Source organism: Cydia amplana, chromosome 23, assembly GCF_948474715.1.
Source record: "Cydia amplana chromosome 23, ilCydAmpl1.1, whole genome shotgun sequence".
In the NCBI taxonomy this organism is placed as follows: domain Eukaryota; kingdom Metazoa; phylum Arthropoda; class Insecta; order Lepidoptera; family Tortricidae; genus Cydia; species Cydia amplana.
The window spans coordinates 7,065,487-7,078,037 of record NC_086091.1 but is presented as its reverse complement, the minus strand read 5'-3'; the positions used below and the strand labels follow the sequence as shown (position 1 = coordinate 7,078,037).

The following is a 12,551-nucleotide window of genomic DNA, read 5'->3' as shown; positions in this document are numbered from 1 at the left end:
ACTTTTAAATGATGATTTTGAATGATAAATATTTAATAACATTCATTTGGATTTGATTTTGTCTTCGGGTTGCTGTGGTGGAAAAAATGTGTTTCACTCGGGGGCAAAAAATTTTTCGTAGCAATATTGATACCCGAGCAAGCGAAAGATTGCAAAATGGAATCCCGAGCGTAACGACTATTTAGAATGTAGGTGTAAATAACTTTGTTCTCGTGTGTCTTTTACAACTTTTCACGCAAAGTATATGTAGGTATAGCATAGCATAAAAAATATCCTTACCATGAGTTGGTTGATGTAGTACTCGTAGGTGATTGTGTCCGTGACTGGGTCGAGGGCTATCTGCATCATTTCATCAAACTCCTCCTGATAACGCGAAAATGGTTTTTTTTTTAAATTGGGTTTGATATACCTCGTAAGAACTGGATTCTAGTTTATAAATCTTCAAAGTAACTATTTAACATGTTTGAGTTTCTATGACATACAGGATGGATTTTCTTTTGGGTCAGTGGCCGTCTTACTACATAGAATAGAATATACTATATTTATTTGTATTAATTGTACATCGTCAGATTCAAACATTATTTACAATTATTATAAAATAGCTTAGCTTAGGTATATTATATAAATTTATTTTATGGTTTCTCGACATATTTAATCATTCATCCAGGAATTCTTTCACCGAGTAGTATGCTTTTGATGTGCAGAACGTTTTGAGTTTACGTGTGAAGCAGCGTTCAGTACTCGATTTTTTGATTGCCTCAGGTAGTTTATTATAAATTTTGGCACCTATTACCCTTAAAGACTTCCCGGATTACAAACTTACACACATACTTAGAAGACCTTCCCTCAATTTCAAATTAATGAAGATTGGCTTTAACAGATTTTGAAAAAAAAAAACCATACAAAATTATACGCAATAGCAGCGTTGCAAAATAGCTTGTAGGTCTACACCTTTAAAGTTCCTTTTGGCGTACCTGAGTAAAACACTCTCCCTCCTCCAACATGAGTTTGGTAAACCTCTCCTTGGTGAGGTACCCGCGTCCATCCTCGTCAAAATAACGGAACGCGGCTAGTAGCATCTCTGCGTTTGCGGGGTAGAACCTGCGAAGATTTGAGTAGGGTCAAGGCGGGAACAGTGGCTCACTCAACCTTATTTGAACACGAGAGATGCTATTTGCTTCCCTGCATACAACAGAAACATTTATTCAGTACTTATGTAGTGTAGGATTTATCATCCCATAGAATATTTGAATTTCGCGCCTTTTTCTATTGACAAAGTGTTTGCTGGAGTATAGCGAAGGGAAAATGATTACCTGTGCTCCATCAACACTTTGCACATGTACGGAAGGAAGTTACTAAGAGGAACGTTTCCGGTGGCTTCCTTGTTCTCTGTGGCCAGTATCACTTCCTGCACTTCCGCTTCCGTTGGGCAACAGCCTGCAAACATTACCTATAGCTGGTCAAGCAGATCTTGTCAGTAGAAAAATGCGGCAAATTTGAAAAATGTAGGCGCGAAGGAATATCGTCCCATAGAAAATTTGAATTTCGCACCTTTTTTTACTGACAAGATTTGCTTGACCACCTATATTTACAGTATTGACAATACAGTGAGTAAGATATGAACGTAGTCTGCTATGAACACCGTAAAATATCAAAAATATACTGAAGCTACACTACAGACCCAGAGATCGCAGTATAGTGCCTATTTCACGCACGTCGACTACTTGCTTCCCTGAATGATCGAATACTTCAAATTCCTCCATAATTTTCTTCTCCATGTCATTGTTAGCTTGAACTGAAAATCAATAGTTTCAAAGTTAACAGGTGTTTTGATAAAAGTAAGTAGAGAAGCTATTTTATTTATATTTTGATAACTTGCTTTTAGGTTCGTTCTTTGCCATATTTGAGTATTTGGTTGAGATTCAGAGTTATTGCACGTCCTAAAAGTAATGTAAAAGAGAAATGCGAATGTAAATATCAAAACATACTTTTGTATCTAAGCAACCCGTCAAAAATACCGCGCAAGTATTGACAACTCTGCAAGTCTATGGTCAAATCCTTATTGTCTATGAAATATAGTCTGTCAAGCCATTTCCGTCAGTAGTAAAAAAAACGGCAAATAGGGTTGCCTTCACATAGAACATTTGAATTTCGCGCCGTTTCTACTGACAAAGTTGTTTGACAGACTATATATGTTTTCCTCACACGATATTATTTAAAGCCTTAACAGACGGGCGTACAGGATCGCGGCTTGGTCCGGACAAAACAATATCTCTTTCTCGATCCCAGATACTCTCACACGATCGGACCGGACCAAAGTCTGTAACGGCTTTTAACTTTAATCGTGTTGTAAATTTAATTTATCATAAATTAATACTTTTATTACTTAAAATCAAGTTATATAAAATATAAGTTAGATTTCAAACTTTAATAACATATGCTACCGATATTTTGTAGTTATTGAACGTATCCGTAAGGTTGAGCGCGGTCCCCGCGTTTGCTTTTTTTCTGCGGCCGCCATATTGGTTTCGGATAGCTTGGCGCTTCTTCTTGTTCCGAAAAATTGTGATTGAAATCAAGGAATGTATATTCTTAGTTGATTTGTTAGCAGAGGAAATATAATATATCGTGATAAGTGTTAGTTTAACAAATAATAATGGATCCCGCCAAGATGAAGGTCGTGGATCTTCGATCCGAGCTCGGCGCTTTGGGCTTGGACACCAAAGGCAATAAGCCGGCTTTGGTCGAAAGACTAAAGAAGGCGCTGGAAGCTAAAAGCGGGAAAGGTAAATAAGTATGGTTTATGTCCAAGAAATAACGCTTTATATTGAGTAATGAGACACATGATAAGATGCCTTAAAATCTTCAGTGATATCATAGGTACTTCCTAGTTGGTAACGGCACGTGTTAGATCGTTTATTTTCAACGCGATGCGAACATCCGTAGTTTTGTAACAAATGACGTCAGGGCTATAATTTGGCCTGAACTGCCAATCGTATTTACCAACGTAGCCATTACAACATACACCGTAATGTCAATCGAAATACTAAATTTATCGGCTTCAGATAATAGTGTAACTTAGCGCTAAACACCACGTTAACGTTTATACTTAATTAAGCTGCATCATTATTACGGATTTAATATGGTAATCAGTTTTAATTAGTTCTTGCATACTAGGCACTAAGCTGTATAAACATACCTATAGAATGTTTCATAAAGTTCAATGACATTCTGTACATGAGCATACCGGTTAATTATTTATTTAAGGACTTGGAAGTTTTGATTATCTACAAACACCTCGCTCGGCTCGCGCGCTGTAAGGTCGCAGTTCTACCTAACACTCCTCCTCGCTTCGCTCGTCGTCGTACCTACACCGACCTGCCTTAAAAGAGTGTTATGTAAAATGCTGTATCTCTGCCATTTTCACTTTTAGTAAAAAGTTTTCCAAGTAAAAGTTGCTTCATCATTTATCTAAAGCTAAATCATTTAAAATATATGTCATAATGATATCATAATGATATTATTATTTAATGTAGTAGTAATTAAGTAATTAACGTAGTCATAAGCCAAACTAACAATTCTATGGATAAATTATTATCTGAAATAAAGAATAATAATAATAATAATAATATCACTTTCAATGAAAATTTTCCAAGTCCCAGCTCCCAACATCAATCTTTGGAGGCGTCTAACTCGGCCATTTTTTATTTTAGAGAAAAGTTTTTCCGATAAAAGATGCTTATTTTGACTTGATCTACACATTACAATCATTTAAAAATAGGGTCATAATGACACCACTACGTCAAAAAAATTCTAAGTCCCAGCCCCCCCTTTGCTACAGTCCAACCCACTAACTAGAATGTTTGGCAAGAAAATAGATAAGATACAACACCAAACCGAATACAGAACCTCCTCCTATGAAATTGAAGTTGGGTAAAAATACAGTTAACTGTCAACATTAGGTATAATCAGCAGCAGAAGTTGCTAAGCGGGTGAGGAGCTCAAAATTACCTTAAAACTTGTATCAAGATCATTTTAAACACCTGGGCCGCTTCCCGCAACTTCTGCTGCTGACTGTATTTCAAAATAATTGATTAGCACCATGAAATGGAGTTGTTATCAATGTGATTAGAAGCATGCCTACTGGCTTGTTGAATGTTAGCTAATTATACATTTTTTACCATTAAAAAGTATTAACAAAAGGAAATTGTTTAATGGAATGTGCAGAAATGGAATAAATTAGTAAGCCTATAACAGAAAAATGCTTTCTCATGGTTGATTTTTTTGTATTCAATTGGAAAAGAAAAGAATTATTTCACAAAACCTTGCTTCATTCCTGGGTTTGGTTTATTCTCTCAAAGATTGACATTTAAATTTTACTTTAATTACAATAAATTTAGCACAAATTACAAAAACATTTCTGATCGTATCTCACATGTGTTCAGCTATTTAGATATAATAAACACTATTAGAATTTTTTTTTTGAAATGACTATAGGTAAGGGCTCATTTAGACGATGCGAGAACTCGCATGCGAGTTTCATTACATTGCGGGTTTTGATTGGTCGGTTGAATTGGACGTAACCAACAGTTCGCAATTTAACTAAAATCGCATACGAGTTTGCGCGCCGTCTAAATCAGCCCTAAGGCAACAACACTTATAGTTTTGTTCTTTTTCAGCGATTGCCGATACAACAATACTAGATACATCAACCGAGGATGCCGATGAGCCCTCCACTCCCAGGCGCGCCGGCCCGGCTGCTAGAACTCGGAGACGGTCCTCGTCAACCAGAGTGGCTTCTACCCCGGCTAAGGTATGCTAAATTATAGTTTGAAAAACAAATTTTGTCAGTAATAGTAGAAAAAAGAACTACTCATTCCTCTTTTTGGGGTTATTACTAATAAGTACTAGCATAAAAAGATGACACTGACAAGGGACGCCTGCCAAACTGTAACCATACAACTACGAGTCTATCTGGGGCCCGTTTCTCAAAAGCTTGTAACTAAAACTTGTAATACAAGCGTGACATGACTTCCACTTGTATTATAAGTGACAAGCTTTTGAGAAACGGGCCCCTGGTCAGATTTTTTTCTTATTGTACCCCCCATATAGAAAATTTCATCGAAATCGTTAGAGCCGTGCCGAGATCCCCGAAATATATATGTATACATATAAATAAATATACAAGAATTGCTTGTTTAAAGGTATAAGATATTTCATCTTTTAAAACAGGTAGCTCGAGTTGAGACTCCAGAACCGATTGTCGAGGAACCCAAATCCGAAGAACCTGAACCGGAACCTGAACCTCAGCGTGAACCGTCTCCAGAGCCATCTCCAGAATCATCACCGGATTCTGAACCAGAGCCAGTACAACCTGCACCTGTGCCTGTGCCTGCTCCGGAACCTGAGATGGAGACAGAACCGGAGCCGCAGGCCAAACCCCAAGTTGAGGACTCGGAGATGTACAGCATTGATGATGAGAGGTAAGCGACGTCAGAAAATGCTAAAATGGCCTCGACACATTCTTGTCATAAAGTATTAAATAGCATTATTATACCTATTGTATTTTCTTCGTACTTTCAGGAGCCAGTCACCAGTGCCTCAGGTGAAATCTGAAGGTAAGAACAATCATTATTTAAAACTTTCGCGTTTTGAATACATATTAAGTCACATTTATAGACGGGTCTATCGCGAAATTTATTTTATTACCTTTATTTACCGACGTTTCGACACAGGTTTCACTGGTCGTGGTCGCGGCTAACTGATGCCCCAGCAAAATGTCGAAACAGATTTGTGCAACTCATAGACTAGGAATCCTCTATGTAGTTTAGAGCAATTATTTCATGAAACCGATGCTGCCAAAAATACGGGGGTGCGGGGGGACGAGGTGAGCGAGTCCCGTGCCGTGATTGGTCCGTTCAAAGACACGGACCAATCACGGCACGGGATTCTGACACTGACTCGAAGATGGAGTAAAACTACCGTATATAGTGGCAGAGGGGGTAGCGTTACTATGCTCAGTCTAGAGGATGTCTTGTCTGTGGTGCAACTACCCGAAGAAAAGTCTATGAAAAAGTTTGGGGTAGACATCACATTTTCAAACCACCTACTACACATAATGTTAATTATTGTCAAGAAGCCTAGCCTAGCAGACCCTTAATGTTGCCTTTATGTTGTGTAAGTGTAACTTCGTATAGGTTTTTAGAAATGAAGGAAAAGGGAAAAAACTCTGTATGTGTGTGTCTGTGTTTATTTCTAAGAATAGTTGTCTCGATTGCAGGCGTTTCTGCTTATAATACAAATTAAAGCCCTTGCTACACGGTCGCCGACAAGCCCCTCAGACCGCGTGGCCTTGGTCTGGACGGACCGTGTAGACAGTTGTTTCCAACAAAATTTGACCAAAAATGACCAAGGTCAGACGGTTAGTAGGCTTGTCGGCGACCGTGTAGCAAGGGCTTTAAGCTCGTAAGATAAGCTATTAAACCCAGGTATTTGTTTAGAACCAATGGAGCAGGAAGCAGATGGGAAGCAACCTGCAGAAGATGGAACACAGAAGGAAGCGCAGAAGATGGAAGAAGATGGAGAAAAGACAGAGGGAGAAGATAAGAAGGCTGTCGATGGCGAAGAGAGTGAGGTACATAAATATTTTTTTTTTGTATATTTATATGGACATATGGGATTGAACTCTGGGGAACGGCCAGTAACTCAAACCTCGAGATTCTGCAAAGGTTTCAGAATAACGTCCTAAGGGCTGTAACATGTGCACCATGGTTTGCAAAGAATACAGAGATACATGAATACCTAAAGATTCCAACAATCAAAGAGGAAGTTAACAGATATTGTGTTAAGTACAAAGAACGACTAAAAAAACATACAAACGAACTTGCAAGGGACCTGGTAAACACCAATGACAATCCGAGTAGGCTGAAAAGGTGGCAAATACTGCGACTAGACCAGAGGCACTAAGTGGCACTAGAAGATAAATACTATCAAAGTCAAGAGAGAGTATTTAATGGAATACCTCTCAAAACCCTCAAAAAAGACATAACATCTGATTATGGCTAAAACAGCCGATTGCAGATAAAAAGAGAGAAAAAAAAAAAAAAATTATTATAATTTTTTGTACATATCTGTTCGTGATCTGGTTTCTAGCAGAATTTTCAGTGCTTCACCCGAAAGAGTGGAGCGTATTATTGAGCCAGAACCCTTTTGTTTTGCTGTAACGCACACAGCAAACCTATCTTTTACTGATGCTTTTTGTTCTTTATTTTATTTTTAGTTTGATATTGTTTAAATCTTTTTGTGTGTATTGTGGCAAGGGAATAAATTGTTTATCTATCTATCTAAAAAGTAATAAGGTAATAACCATAATAGACATGATAAGGCCCTTAGTTATATTAAGACCACTGATGGTAGTGTAGTGTCTGATTATGAATTTAAGTTGGTATCCTGGGTTCGAATCGAATCCCTTTAAGGAGTTCAAGGGTCGCATAATTAAGTTTCTAAAACTTTGATGTTTTAAGTTTAGAATTGAAACTTGACTGTCATTTAGTATTTGTTAAGTATTTGTTGTTAATGAAATATTTTTTCATTACGTCAGGAGGCGCAAGAGAGACAGCGCGAGCTCACCGAGGAAGAAGAGTGGGAACAACTGAACGAGCGCCTGCAGCAGAAAGAGAAGGAACGTTTAGAGCGAGAGAAGAAACAGGCAGAGGAGGACGCCAAGCGTCTAGAGGAGTTCAGCAAGGTTTGTTGGTTTCTTTCTCCTTTTTATAGTATATTTTTTATAAGAATCAAGTTTTCGGTAAGGTCTTTTTTAACACTTGTGTCAATGTCAGCAAAAGAGCATAATATATACCAATAATCTCATCGTAATAATGCTCAAATAGTTGCTATACAAAATTGTAACTTTGCTACAAACTATTAAAGTTCAAAATTGCTCGTTTCGCAGGACCCGGTGAAACTGAACCGTTTGAAACGCAAGCAAGAGAAGAAGGCTCGCTGGAGCAACTTCTACAAGGCCGTTGAGGTTACCAATGAAGTGCTCACGCCCCCCGTTGAGGTAGGGAGACTCACCCCCTTAGGGCTCATTTAGACGGCACGCGAACTCATATACGATTTTAGTCACATTGCGGACCATTGAGGTTAAGTCAATTCAGCCGACAGATCAAATGACGCAATGTAGTGAAACTCGCATGCGAGTTCTCGCACCTTCTAAATGAGCCCTTATTCATAAACGCGCTACAAACCTCAATTAGCTAATATGTAATGTCCTTATCTGTAATTTTGACTTATGTATTTGTAAGAAAGGGATAAAACATAATTTAACAAAATCAGGCCCGTAAAGTTTATATTTTTTCAGGAATCTCGGCACAGGAAGAAATCTGAATCGAGCGAGGCCAAGGTCGTTGAACCCGAACTTAATGACAACAAATTGACTTTGTCTTGGTGTAAGTATTAAGTTTTTACAGCTTTTTGCATATTCCAGACAGCCCTACAATTTAAAAGCTTTTTGCAAAAACAAAAATATATAATCGAAATAGTTGTGTTGAGGTGAGTAACTTCAAGTCCGATGGAAATAATTACCATTAGATTAACTCTACATCATGGAGTTATTTTCACGTTTAAAAGGGTATGAGCGTTTTCCAAAAAAAGTGTACATTTCATTCATGTCTTCAAAATATTGACTTCTTGGGCTCATTTTACTCAGAATCATTTGTACATTCACGCCTCATACATAAAAAAATGTGTCCAAAAATTTCCTTTCCTGATCGTCACATTCTTGTATGAATTTTTTTTATTTGTATGAACGTGACGCACTGGAAAAATTTTTTTCCATACAAAATTTTGGGACACATTTTTGATGACATGAGGCGTGAATGTACAAATGATTCTGAGTAAAATGAGCTCAAGAAGTCAATATTTTGAAGACATGAATGAAATGTACACTTTTTTTGGAAAACTCTCGTATTTTTTTTGTGCGTGTGAGGCCACCGTTCAATTCCTCTACGGAGCAGGAGCTGTCGTTTACGAGGCCGCATGATGCAGTTATTTAATACAATTTACAAAATGTCGTCTTTGGATATGAGGCATTTTGTCAATCTTGTACATGTTTGGGGCTTATGAATAAAATCTTGGGCGCTTATAATTTTGTTAAGGTAGGGTAGACCAGTAAGAACTAATATAGAATAGAATATACATATAACTTGGTCAAACCAATTTTTCAGTCAGTAAGAACCAGGAAAACTATACTCATCCTCGATATTAAACTTCCGTGAGACATAATTTAAACTGTTTAGACGTCTAAACAGTATACTCATCCTTTTCTTTACGACAAAGATAGTATGATTCTCTCTGTCTTAGGGCTGATTTAGACGGCGCGCGAACTCGCATACGATTTTAGTTACATTGCGAATTGTTTGGTTACGCCCAATTCAACCGACCGATCAAAACCCGCAATGTAATGAAACTCGCATGCGAGTTCTCGCATCGTCTAAATGAGCCCTTATGTTTGAAATGAGACAGTCCTTTGACAAACTATAATTCCGCAGACGATAGCGACCTCAACCAGTACTTGGAGCTGCCTGAGCTGGTGTCGGTTGTGCCGCTGTCGGACGGGGCCTTCGCGCACGCCTGGGCCGGCGCGCGCGGCAGCCACGGGGTCTCTGAAGGCCGGCTCTGCTTCGAGGTCAGTAAAGCTTTGGATTCCTCCGAAAACGGTGCCGTCATATAGCGGCCGCAAAAGACGGCCGTCTTTACGGTGGCGACATGTGGAAAGTACCGCGGCGTCATAACACACCGTCATCCGCCAAGGTCAAAGCGGCAAATTTGAAAAATGTAGGCGCGATGGGATAACGTCCCATAGAAAATTTGAATTTCGCTCCTTTTCCTACTGACAAGATTTGCTTGATCATCTATAATTTACTTGGAGGATGAAATATCATCAGAAGAGGAAAATAATCGTAGTACGGAATCATTTATTCAAATCTCGTGTCATTTATTCAAAATGGCGTCACCGCTATCTAATAAAACGTTCACGAAACTATCGACACCGTCATCTTACGTTACGTTGACAGTCAACGTAACGTAACGCTGTCTAGGAAACCGCGCCATCTTGTTTACATAGACAACGTTCTAGTGACGTCATTCAACGCTATATAGCGGCCGGCACCGTTTTCGGAGGAATCCAAAGCTTAACTATGATCTTATATCAAAAGATAGGTTATACACGCTCCAAAATTGAAGCACTCACCTTGTGACAAATTGTACAAGTTGCCTTTAGTCGCGCCCGGGCAAGCGAGATATATGCTAACGAAAAAGAGAAAAGACTTGTAACAACGAGTATGACAAAGATGAATGGAATGCAAACATTAATAAAAAAAACAGATTTCTTCATAGGAATATAAATAAATATGGAAGTATATTTTGTGCTCCTTATGTATGAGCTATCTATAGTTATGATATCATTGGTCAGTAACAACACACTGACCATCGGTGGACCTTATGTCACGGCAATAAGGCTTACGATGATACAGCACAGACTGAACGACTGTTAGAGCTGCCTTATTTAGTGTTTCTGGTACCGCTGTATGAGTATCTCATCATCTGAGGCATTACAGCCGCGGGTTGGCCTTAGCCTGACTCTCCAGTTCGATCTATTTGCGGCCTTCCCTCTCTAACTTTTCACTCCTAAGGTCCTGATGTCCTGGTATACGCATCTATGTCGTATGATGTATGAGTATCTATGTCGGGAAAAACCGAAGGATTGTGAGGGCATGAACCGTTTTAATGTAATTAAAATCCTTTTTCTACTCCCGTACTTTTATTTGTCATTTAAAGGGTCGTGCACACACCTTTAAAACCCTACCTTATAGTTGTCAAGACAAGTCTTTAGTCTATTCCCAAAAAAAGAATTTGTGCATACACGCAGTATCTTTTTGGCGATTTTACGATACTTCGTGTAATGACCACTTAAAAAATGTTAAATTAAATACAGTGTGCCAACCTTATTTTAAATGTCATATCTGACAAATAAGTGAACTATAGACATGTTTTTTTTTTAATTTCATTCATAATATATATTCATTCTTTTCCCGCCCGTACCCTCCATTTTTGCTACTTCTTGAATTAAAAATATTTGTTTGTAGGTACAATTTTATTTCAAAGTAAGTGCTTGGTCGTAGAAAAAGTATTGTATGCAACGTTGTTTAACTGAGTCCAAAAATACTCGTGGCGTCTTTATTAACAATTTTCGGCTTCGCCTCAAATTGTTACTCACGCCACTCGCCTTTTTTGACCTCTCTTAAACAACGGTTGCATAAAATACTATTATCTCACTTTCTTAGTAGTATTTTAAGAGCTGACCCTCCAAAATCTTGATTTTCCAAAAGCGATTCAATGGGTTTGACCTCCAACCTAATGGATAAAAACCTGACCTTGACCTGACCTGACTTGATGGAAAGAAACATTTAATGAGTGGGCGCTAGGTAATTAATAGTGACTAGTTAAAAATGCCAGGTAAGTACACAAGCAAGTGGTAACTCAGTATTGATTAGAGCAGCGGTCGGCAACCTTTTAGCAGCCAAGGGGCACATAGTAGTTAATGAAGTTGACGCGGGCCGCACTTTGTTAATATTTATGACTTTATCAGACATTGTCGTTTGTCAATATTACATACAAAATAGCCAGGGAGGCTCGCGGGCCGCAAGTGAGAGGTTGGCGGGCCCCCTGTTGCCGACCGCTGGATTAGAGTAATTGATTTGGAAGTTGTCTATGAACCTTTCCTTTAATTTAAATATTATTTAATGATTTTTTTTATACCTCTTTTCAAACAGAATGTTATTTTTAGTTGCGTGTGGGTGACGCGGTGACAACCACGGAGACTACAGGCGAGAAGGAGGTGATATCCAACGGGCTCCGAGTCGGCTGGTCCACGGATGATTCCTCACTGCATCTCGGTATGCCCTCTGTTCCTTATAATGCGTATCTTTAGTTGCGTGTGGGTGACGCGGTAACAACCACGGAGACCAGCGGGCTCAGCACGGATCCATTTTTATCCACTATCACTAAGCCCGTCACTTTCGCACTTACATACTTGTTAGAACGTGACAGGCATGGTGATAAATGATAAAAATTCGACCGTGCTACTAGGGCAGGCGAGAAGGAGGTGATATCCAACGGGCTCCGAGTCGGCTGGTCCACGGATGATTCCTCACTGCATCTCGGTATGCCCTCTGTTCCTTATAATGCATATTTTTAGTTGCGTGTGTAAGGCTAATCTGGATGAACCCTTAGATCAGCCTGATGGTTGAGGACCACTACCACCTCCTAGAAAAGACCTCAACTTGAGGTTGATATTCTTTGAAACTCCTCTAATACTGTTACAAATATTATACAGTACTTTTAAAGTTGTAAAGCTTTTTGGTGAAGGAAAACATCGCGAGGAAACCGGACTAATCCCAATAAGGCCTAGTTTACCCTCTGGGTTGGAAGGTTAGATGGCAGTCGCTTTCGTTAAAACTAGTGCTCACGCCAATTACTGGGATTAGTTG

General features: G+C 38.9%; 2 protein-coding genes across 2 annotated transcripts in view; one reads left to right on the top strand and one right to left on the bottom strand.

Annotated features, from left to right (window-relative positions):
• Nucleotides 1-1,302: 1,302 nt before the first annotated feature.
• On the bottom strand, nucleotides 1,303-2,047 carry LOC134658852 (dynein regulatory complex protein 8-like). The gene is made up of 3 exons (XM_063514523.1): nucleotides 1,880-2,047; nucleotides 1,682-1,795; nucleotides 1,303-1,437 (listed from the first exon to the last, which is right to left on the bottom strand). Exons 1-3 carry the CDS (start codon nucleotides 1,899-1,901, stop codon nucleotides 1,310-1,312), a joined length of 264 nt encoding a protein of 87 aa, XP_063370593.1. The 5' UTR covers nucleotides 1,902-2,047; the 3' UTR covers nucleotides 1,303-1,309.
• A 460-nt stretch (nucleotides 2,048-2,507) lies between these two features.
• Nucleotides 2,508-12,551, top strand: part of LOC134658651 (heterogeneous nuclear ribonucleoprotein U-like protein 2) — a 35,121-nt gene continuing 25,077 nt past the window's right edge. The window contains exons 1-10 of the mRNA XM_063514303.1: nucleotides 2,508-2,786; nucleotides 4,680-4,813; nucleotides 5,233-5,483; nucleotides 5,584-5,618; nucleotides 6,501-6,634; nucleotides 7,601-7,747; nucleotides 7,952-8,062; nucleotides 8,363-8,450; nucleotides 9,552-9,688; nucleotides 11,849-11,957. Coding sequence (XP_063370373.1) covers nucleotides 2,657-2,786; nucleotides 4,680-4,813; nucleotides 5,233-5,483; nucleotides 5,584-5,618; nucleotides 6,501-6,634; nucleotides 7,601-7,747; nucleotides 7,952-8,062; nucleotides 8,363-8,450; nucleotides 9,552-9,688; nucleotides 11,849-11,957 — 1,276 coding nt within the window. The 5' untranslated portion in view covers nucleotides 2,508-2,656. The remainder of the gene's footprint in view (nucleotides 2,787-4,679; nucleotides 4,814-5,232; nucleotides 5,484-5,583; nucleotides 5,619-6,500; nucleotides 6,635-7,600; nucleotides 7,748-7,951; nucleotides 8,063-8,362; nucleotides 8,451-9,551; nucleotides 9,689-11,848; nucleotides 11,958-12,551) is intronic.

Coding starts and splice junctions, on each gene's coding strand:
- LOC134658852 (XM_063514523.1), bottom strand. CDS start 1,901: ATGGCAAAGAACGAACCTAAAA. Junction 1,796..1,879: donor GGCAAAGAACGAACCTAAAA/GCAAGTTATCAA, acceptor ATTGATTTTCAG/TTCAAGCTAACAATGACATG. Junction 1,438..1,681: donor CACTATACTGCGATCTCTGG/GTCTGTAGTGTA, acceptor TAATGTTTGCAG/GCTGTTGCCCAACGGAAGCG.